Genomic DNA, 9972 nt, shown 5'->3' on the forward strand with positions numbered 1-9972 from the left:
TATATATATATATATATATATATATATATATATATATATACTGTTTTAAGTATCACAGCATATTAAGCCCTCATTTCCTGAATAAAATCATTGCTATTTGAATAATTAAAATCATTTTATGCCACTTATGCAAACCGGTACTTTATTCAGGTGGCCTCTTCCTCCTGCAGAAACAATATTTTGTATTCTTAAAGCTGTAAACAGAGCATTAACAAAACCATCTATATTAAGGTTTGATATGTCTAAAATTGTTTGCTGCTTATTTGGAAATTCTGTCCTTTAATTGGTCTGTAGTCAAAAGCTTTCTACCTGAGTTTTAAGAACAACCTTCATATTATAAACAGCTCTTCCTACTGATGCAGGAAAAAAGAGTGAGGTTTTTTTTCCTAAACCATCATAATTAGCAAATACCACACAGGTTGCAGTCAGAAACTACACATGTTCACTGTAATTCTCTTCCAGCTTTATGGTGCCAGAGCAATACACACTATAATCATGTATGAAATTCAACAAAATGTAGAATTGAGAGAGCTGGAAAATACCTACAATATGGAAAACAATGTCTTTCACAGACTACTGATGTCCATTTACCAAATTTAAATACTGGTACAGTAGACTATGTGCTCTTGAGAAATGTTCTTTCATCCGCACAAATTCAAGAAATGCTGAGTAAAAACAGAAGCCGTCAGAGAGCTTATCAAGTTATGTGTTGAGGCTTACAGAGAGCTTCTTTAGAATTTAGGTAGTCTCTTTTAGGTGCTTTAAGAGAGAAACTTAGCATGTTAGAAAGCAAAACTTATAGTCTACCTTGCCTATGCCGAAAACTTTTAGAACACCCTAAGACACTATTTAAAGCTCAAGTTTCAGAATATCTATAAATTCAGATAACTCTTACTGGCATTGATTTATAATAACTTCAGTCAATTACTTTTACTTATTTATTTTTGCCAAAATCTGTGATAGAAATCAAACTTTGTTTCCTTTTATATAGGATTCCATCCTTGCATCCTTACTCCTGCTGAAACAGAAGTAAACAGACAAGAAACAGGGATGGGGAGACACTCTAATAACAGATTGTCATTGTAGAAGCAAACCTTATACAAAGTTACTATATAAGATTCCCAGAACTCAAGGTCAAGAAAAAGCTAAAAATAAAACCCAGCACTACCCTCGCATACGTAATGAAAACATTCACAGGGAACCATTCAGTGGCCCCTCACTAGACAGGTAACTGGCTTCCTGCAGGGAAAGAAAGTCTGCGAGAATTTCCCTCCTCAAAGGACTTTCAGAGTACACACTGAGTCCTTTTATCAGAGTCAAAATGAAAGGTCTATTCCTCAGCGATATGTTGGTGCTCTGGATTCAAGACAGCTACTAAACTGAGTGTGTAGCAATAAATCTGGGACGAGCAACATAAATAGGTTAGGAAAATGATCCAAGTACAATATGCCAAACAAAGATAGGGCTATTGGAAGACCATGTTACAGAATCAATCAGATGGAATAGAAAAGGCAGAAAGAATAATAAAAGACTTTTAAATAAATCAATCCATTCAGTCAGTTACCCCAGCATTTATCATTTCCTATGTGCCTGCATTATTGTGCTTGCCATTAGGCAGACAGTGGTGCAATTAGCAGACAGTCCCTCATCAAGGATCTGTAACCTCGTGGCGGACAGCGGGATTCTACAATAAAAACTAGGACAGATAAATATGTAATAACCTATCATGATAGATGCACAAAGGAAAATTTCTGAGCACTGTTAGTAGGTTACAATTTTCGATTAAGGCACCAGGAAAGGGATCTTTGAGGATGTATAATTAAATTGAGACAATAATAATAACTAAGAGTTAATAGGTAGAACTGGGAAGGGACACTCCAGGCAAAGACATCAATGGGCTTACTGGGCTTGGAAGAGGACTGGAAAGAAATTCGGTGAAGACCAAGAAGACTGAGGCAGTAACTAGCTGCCCTGAAAGCCAAGGATCTAGTTTTTTTCTTGTTTTTTACTTTAGCGGAGCCACTAAAAGGTTTTATGCAGAGAAATAACAAAACTCAAGCTTTGTATTATCAAGTAGGGAAGTTGTTTACTTCAGTGAGGCCACTGAAATGTTTTATTCAGAGAAGTAGCAGATTTGAAGTTTTGTATTAAAAATTGGAAGCTAGTCTCATATTTCAAAATGAAGAAGCTGATGACTTCAATTGGGGAGGTGGCAATGGGATATAAAAAAAAAAAAAGAAGAAGAAGAAGAGGTTGTTCTCCAAGTGTGCTTTCTGGCATAGGATCAAAGCATTTGCTCTTGAATTGGAAACAGAAATTGGAAGTTTGAAAGGGTATGACATTCAAGGATAAATCCAAAATTTCTGATAGGAACACACAGGGTGGATGGATATACAAATTATTTAAATGGGTAGGATTGAATGCAGAAGAGGTTTAGAAGAAAAGATGAAGAGGTACATACTGAATGCCTTAAACTTGAGATGCCCCCGAGATTTCAACATGGCAATACCAAGCACGGAGATGAGGTCAGACTAAAAAAATAGACTAGAGATGAAATTCGATAATCTAGTGAGATGATCTAGGGAAAATGTGTAGATTAAAAAGAGATTTAGAACATGGCACTGAGAACTTTCAGTATTTCTGGGATTGCTTACTGCTAGCTTAATATTGAAAAGCAAACAAGTTGAAGATTTTTGTAAGAATGTAATTATGATGATGGGCCATGAATATAAATTGGCTGCAGAAGGCTGTGAGAATAGGTGACAGCTGAGGGATAGTGAGAAATAGGGGAGTCAAGGAATAGAAGATATTTAAGAAGGAAAATTTTTCTTCAAGTGGGTACTACAGGAAAAGAACTGGACGGCGTAGGCAACATGGTTGGAGAGGGGGGTTATTTGAAGTAGTGACTTCAGATGCGATGGCATTTCTGACCGAGGTCTATACAACTAGTAGGATGTATACAAGGGCCAATGAAATAAAATATAACAGAAATGATTTACTCAGTTACTGGGAAATTTCTCTTTTCTGATCCCCTCTTCTCTTTTTAGCAGAGCTTTGCAAGACTCTAAATTCTGTTTCTAATGGAGTTTGTAGATTCTCTTTCTGAAGATGTGATTTCATTTTTAAAAGCAAGTAACTATCCTGAACTTTTCTTAAGTACTTTAACTGGTTTTTTTTTAGAAAAATAAAAGGATTGGTTAGCTAACTTTTCACAATCATATCAGCAGTGTAGAACCCTGGTGACATCTAAGCCATGGGCTTTAAAAAAATGTTTTACATTTGTTTTTTTAACTCTGAAATAGATAAATTATATTCATGCATATAAGTAAGCAAAACCTATAAGGCCTAAAGATATCATTGGATTAAATTATATGCATTTTTTAAAACCTATCATTAATATGACAAGGATCTAGCTAAGGGTTACTATTAACTGTGTGAGGCCATATGCATGAAAAAGCTGTAATGTAAACGTAATGTTTGATAACAAAATACTCTTTCAAATCACTTCGTGAATCTGCTATAATCTGGAAGAAAATATAAACTCTACCAACAAATTCTATTTGTCTCACCTTACTAATATGACATCAAGTTGAAACAACTCCCCTCAAGACACTATCATAAACAACATAGACAAGAGAAACAAATAAACACAATTCACCTGGAATTTTTTCCAGAGAGCATCAAAATGACAGTAGTGTAAGTTACAGAAAAGGTCCTGTTGTATAAGGTAAGGAAAACAAGTTATTCTTCTTTTAATAAGAAAATCATCATTTCTACAATAAGGTTGGGTGATTTGCAATGCATTTCCCCACAGCACCTGACTATGAATGCTGGAGTTGACTTGGGTGTGGGAAAGTAAAGCAGAAACCAAGGGATTCAGGTAGGCACTAAACAGAACTATGATTCATCAGTCACTTGAATTTAGGATAATTACAGAACTTCAATGATCCCAAGATTAACTTTTTAAGAAAACAAATTAATTTTAAAAAATTAAAAACACATGCCCTTTCTAGGCAAATATAATAATGTCAAGTGATAGTGAACTTAAATATCAGGGAAAACAAAAATAAAAACAAAACAGAGTGGCGGAAACTCAGAGGAACTTAAGAGCCTGCATGACCTGAGCAGACCATGGTCCCCAGTTCCAGGAATCCTGTTCAATAGCCTAAATTTTTACGTAAGTGTTCTGTACCATTTGATGGATAAGACAAAAAAAAAAAAAAGATAAAACAAAGCTCCTGCATTTTCCCAATGAAATGGTATTATTTGAAATAAAAACTAGGAGTGTGTATAGATAGAGACATTCTTCTCATAAACGTGGACTTTTAGAGTCATTTTCTTAATGTTGTTCAGTGTGATCTTCCTTTATGGGGATGAGGAATGTACGGGTCATTCCCAAGCAGTATGCTATTACTGTCATTATGAATCCATTAGACATATTCAGGTGAGCTCAGTAACAGCCTTGTGACCAAATTCTCCTTCCCTTGCTTTCAGAATAGAATTTAATAGAATACAAATTGCTTCGTATTTATTTTTGCCTATGGTAAAAATTCTAATATAAAAGTCCTCTCCTCTGCCCTTGGGTATCAACAGAAATGTTGGATATAGTGAGTTTTGAGTATTAAGTTGCTGCATTTGTCTGACTTATTATAATAACCAGTAAAGCACAGCTATATCTGATGAATCTAGTGGTAGTAGTAGTAGCAGTAATTTAATCTATAATATTTTACCCTAAGTGTAAAGTTTGGGGAGAGGGGTGTCTAATGCTTAATAAGCATATGTAATTTCCATTGTCTTCAGAAGCTTTATTTGCTTCTATAAAATGATATAAAATGCATGCACACATATACATAGAAATACAAATGCACCCATACACTAGTTCACAAAAGAGACAGGTAGCATGGTTGCAAATAGACCTTATTTGAGTTTGAAAGTTATCCTTGGAATGCTCTACCACAGTGTGGACCAGCTGACTTCCACATGCCTTTCTTTGCTTAATGGCTCTTCCTACTCAAAATTCTGTTTTGCCACCCCTGGCAGGTAGGACATGCAAAAGAATAAATGCCCTTCTCTCCCAGTAACCCTCAACCTATGGCTGAAATGGAGTCCTTACATCAGCTCCCTTAACTCTTGAGGAGGGTAACTCTGAGGTGTCTGTCCTCTACTGGCTGCCAGGGTCTGTCCAGTGGAAAAAAAAGGTCCAGTCACTCACAATGGCAGCTGGTTTTAGGCCTCCCCTGTCTCCTGTTCACACTCTCCTACTGCTGGGTCTTTCACCTCCAAACAAACTGCTTTCACTCAAATCCTTATTTCAGGGTTGGCTTCTGCCTCAAGAAGAACCCGGACTAAGACATATGCCAAACATACAACTTTTAACTTAACTCTGGGAATATTTGCAATTGTAACTCAATCCATAGGTCAAAATTACAAATAATTTTGCTTACACAAACTTTTTTTTAAAATTATGGTTTGATATGTTCAAAAGTGTATAATGATCTACACACATAACAGATGAGCTAAAAAATGTAGATATGAAAGGTAGGTATAAGTTTGCATTAAATTTACACCAGGTCATTTAAAATACTATAAATTCTCCATTAACATCCACAGTACTTCTGTGTTTTAATCATTGTGCTACCTTCTAATGTTTTGAAATAACCCATGAAAATAGGAGGAAGAGTTTCTGCTTGATATTTATTGATGCTCTGCCAATAGCAATCCATCAATATGTTAATCTTTTACCATCTATCCACAAGGTACTACAGTCACAGTCAAAATATTTTCCTTATTTTTTTAAACAAAAACACAAACAAACAAACAAAAACCCAGACTCCTTGGAATCTATTGGTCACAATTCATCAACCACCTAGGAAAATGACTCCTTTCATGGCTCAATCACACACAGCTTCATTTAAAATTCAGCAGAAACCTAAGACTTCAAGCTGCCAGCCCCACTCATGTTTCCATGGGAATAGACCTCAGATCAGGAAAAAAAACAAAAACGGATGGGGTTAGGAGCTTTCAAATAATCATTCAAAATCATGATGAGGTTTTTAGAGCTTCTTTCTTAGGTGATAATTTTGTAGCCTCTTAACCCCTTTTTGCCACTCTGTTTCCATGGAAATAGGACAGAAATGGTTGTTCGAATCTCCAGCAGAGATCATTAGCATTCTTGTGAACTTCAGCGTTGGCTACAGTGTATCCTGGGCAAGATCTTTTTCCCTATAAGTTTTACATATTAACCTACACTGTTTCTACACACTGTCAATTTCTTCATAGTTTTTACTTGCATTGAAAACTCTCCTTCCAAATTTATACCAAGATCAAATTGCTTGTGATACTGAAAAAGGCTTCAATTTTACACTTTGATGTATGTATGAGCCAGGACAACTAGAGACCTACAGAAAAAATCATTACTTATTCACTGTGTTCAACGTCTGTTAGCTAAGTGTTGGTAGATATGCAACAAGAATAGTATCTAACGTATTTAGTAACTGGTAAGTCATGGTGCCAACCAATCAGAGCAGCTGGTTTGTCAGATCATTATCAGCCCTATTATATAAAAAACAATAGTAAGTTCAAGTAAAAGTAGCCTATATAAGATGGTTAGCATAATGCTCACTTAAAATTTCCAAGGTCATGCACTGAGCTTCTATAAAACTTACATAAGAGCTTACAAGAGAAACTGGGTAGAAATAAATAGCAATCCAGTCTTAAAAAAATCAAAGTGCATACGCTTGCATCATCTTTCATATGAAAGTCATTTGAAAATCAAAATTATTTTTGTTACTGGAGACATTATGCTAAAAGAGACAAATACTATATATGTATGGGCCTTTGATAGAACCCCTGGCAAGATATCTCATATTGAATGTAAAAGAAATAACAGCATGCTACATGTATAGTTTCACCTGTTCTGAAATTTGTTGAACAGCTCAATCCACAATTTTCGCTAGGGGAAATCTTAAAGTTCTGATTGACCTTATATGTACTTTTATTTTTCCGAACTCTCTTATTTTATACTTGGGGTTTTTACCTGTAAGATCTTGTCTTTAGAATTTGAATTAAAAAAAAAAAGTAAATTTCAATGGGTAATTATCTGATTTAGGTAGTTTCCCAATTTAAATTTAACAAGGACTAACTACAGAAACTAATCTTGATTTATGTGTACAACTAAATAGATCATAACAATAATAAAATTAAGCATTCCAGCATACTTTTCAAATATCATCCTCACCACCCCCAAATGGAGCTTGGAAAAGTGGTTGTGCCCTTGGTCCTTGAGGGCAGGCCAAATCTGTCCTTCAGATTGTTTAAGTAAATAAAGTTTGACTGGAACCCAGTCACATCCATCCCTGTGTTTTGTTTTGTTTTAATTGCCTTTGTCTGCTCTGCGTATCTACTAAAAGGATAGTTGAGTAGTTGCCACAGAGACCACCTTGCAACTACTAAGCCTGACTAATCATTCTGGTCTTTTAAGCAAAAGTTTGCTGTCTGCTGCTCAAGCCTTTAATTTTCTTTTAATTAAAGTTTATTGGGGTGACAATGGTTAGTAAAGTTACATAGGTTTCAAGTGTATACTTGCATAATACATTATCTATATATCACATGTGTGTTCACCACCCAGAGTCAGTTCTCCTTCCATCACCACATATTTGATCCTCTTTACCCTCATCTACCACCTCTCCTCCCCCCTTACCTTCTGGTAACCACTAAACTGTTGTCTGTGTCTATGAGTTTTTCTTTCTTTATTTGTTTGTCTTGTCCCTTTGTTGCTTTCAGTCAAGCCTTTACATTTAACAAGATTGTACCATTTGCAGAGGAGAAAGTTCGTAAGTAGTCGAGTCTTATTTTATTTTATTTTTTATTCTAAAACATGATTGCCTGGAGTCTGTCTATACTCACGTCCATGAACTCCACATTGGCTTTGGGGCCAGTTGTTTCATTAAGAATCTTAATAGCCACAGGGATCTTCACTGTTTCTCCTTCAGGTACCCAGATACCCTTTGGGGGAAAAAATTCACATTAAATCTGTACTGAGACATATACAACATTTATACTAGAAACGCAATTTTATTTAACCACTAAACCTATTAATTTCTTACAAGAATAATTTAGAATTTCTGTATTATTTCATATAATCAACAACCATTTATGAAGCCCCTGTTGTATGTCACTAGTTACTCAGCAACTTTCTTGTCTGCTTTCGTAACCTGAAGATGAATCATACATGTATTCTGCTTTCAAGGTATTTACACTATTATAAAATTCAATTTGTATACATAAGAAAGGCTTTAGATGGTGAAAAAACATTGAGGTAAGATATAATAATAATAATAATAATAATAATAATAATAATAATAGTAATTGATTGAGTTGATATCATCAACTTGTCAAAACTTTGAGAAGGCTGTTCCAGTTTTTGAACTTCAATTGTCTCATTTGTAATTTAGAAAATTGGACTAAGTAATGTTGGAGGTTTTTTGCAGCTTTAAAATTATCTAATTCTGAAACTTAAAAGAAAACAATCAACACAGAGAAAAAATTGAAGGTCGCTCATTGGGAGAGGGTGGGGATGAGGGAGAAGGGGAAGGGACAAGACAATACAAATTGGTAACTACAATATGGCCTCAGGGATAGAAAAGACAGTCTGGGGTATATAATCAATAATGTTGTAAATATTTTTAGGGGGCCAGATGGACTCACGTCTTGTTGGGGGGCCACTTCATAGATGGTGTAGAGGCCTGATACTGCACTGTATTTCTGAAGCTGATGTTGAATAATATTGTATGTCAACTATAATTATATATACATATAGTCACAGGACGTGGACTAGAGTGTGGGAATGGAGTCAATGGAATTATGATAGATAAGTATGATATCAGGGGTGGGAGGGCAGTGGATGGGGGAGGGGGGTTGTTACTTTGTGAGGATGAAAAGGATAACTATTGCATTGTTCTGTACACCTGAAACTAATAATGAAAAATAAATTTTAAAAAAGCTTGAATAAAAAAAATTAAAAAAAGAAAACAATTAAAAAACATATTCTATGTTCCTGGAGTTCAGATTGATTTAAGAATTAATTTTCTAAGGTGGTTATTTAAGAATTAGTTTTCCAAGGCAAATGCTAGGAAGCATAGAGCACATATTAATTTGCCTATATTATTAAACCGTGTGTGTGTTTATATCAAAATGTTTTATCTCTGAAGTAATATAAAATATTTATTTTAGCCATTCCAGTTCTCCTTTATATGATTTTAATATCTAAACAGGATCCATGCATTGAAAAAGTATATAGTAGGTAGTGTTAAAGCAATGGAGAACATTGTAAATTAAGTAACAGCATTTCTGAATAAACAATTCAAACATTTAAATGAGGACAATGATTTTAAGATATACAGGGATACATGAGTTATACATAATACTTTTTAAAGAGTATTTGTGCCAAATGAACATAGAAGCAAATATGAGGTTATATGGAGAAAAATTCAAATTTTAATTTATTAATCCTAAAATAAAAAAAGTCTTCTTAGACCAGGTTTAATATTAAAATGAAAGAAAAAAATAGTGTATTAGTCCTGAATGTTTCTACTTTCTGTCTTTCTTAATATCAGCTGGTTGTAGTCATAAAGAAAAGACTTTTAAAAAGTGTTTCACTTTTTACTTCCATGCTAAAATATACATATTTGTGTGATATTATAAAAGGAACCCTAAACACAAGAATTATTAAAAAGTCAAAATAATAAAGAGAAAAAAAAAGATGTTAATCTCTAGAAGGTGAATTTATATTCTTCTTAGAATGAATAGAGAAATTTATGTGTCAAATCCAAAATAATAAGACAAGTTCCCTGTTGTATAGCAATTTTAAAAAGTATTCATGCTTGGGCCGGCCGAGTGGCGCGATGGTTAAGAACTCGCTTGGGATGCCAGAGGGCCCCGGTTCGGATCCCACATATGAGGGCCAGTGACACT

General features: G+C 34.6%; 1 protein-coding gene across 1 annotated transcript in view; it reads right to left on the reverse strand.

Moving 5' to 3' along the window:
- The window catches only part of ERBB4 (erb-b2 receptor tyrosine kinase 4), a 462722-nt gene that overhangs the window by 229629 nt on the left and 223121 nt on the right, over nucleotides 1-9972 (reverse strand). The window contains exon 20 of the mRNA XM_019656860.1: nucleotides 7906-8004. Within this exon, the coding sequence (XP_019512405.1) occupies nucleotides 7906-8004 (99 nt within the window). The remainder of the gene's footprint in view (nucleotides 1-7905; nucleotides 8005-9972) is intronic.

This window comes from Hipposideros armiger, unplaced genomic scaffold (assembly GCF_001890085.2).
Source record: "Hipposideros armiger isolate ML-2016 unplaced genomic scaffold, ASM189008v1 scaffold_268, whole genome shotgun sequence".
NCBI classification, from domain to species: Eukaryota; Metazoa; Chordata; class Mammalia; order Chiroptera; family Hipposideridae; genus Hipposideros; species Hipposideros armiger.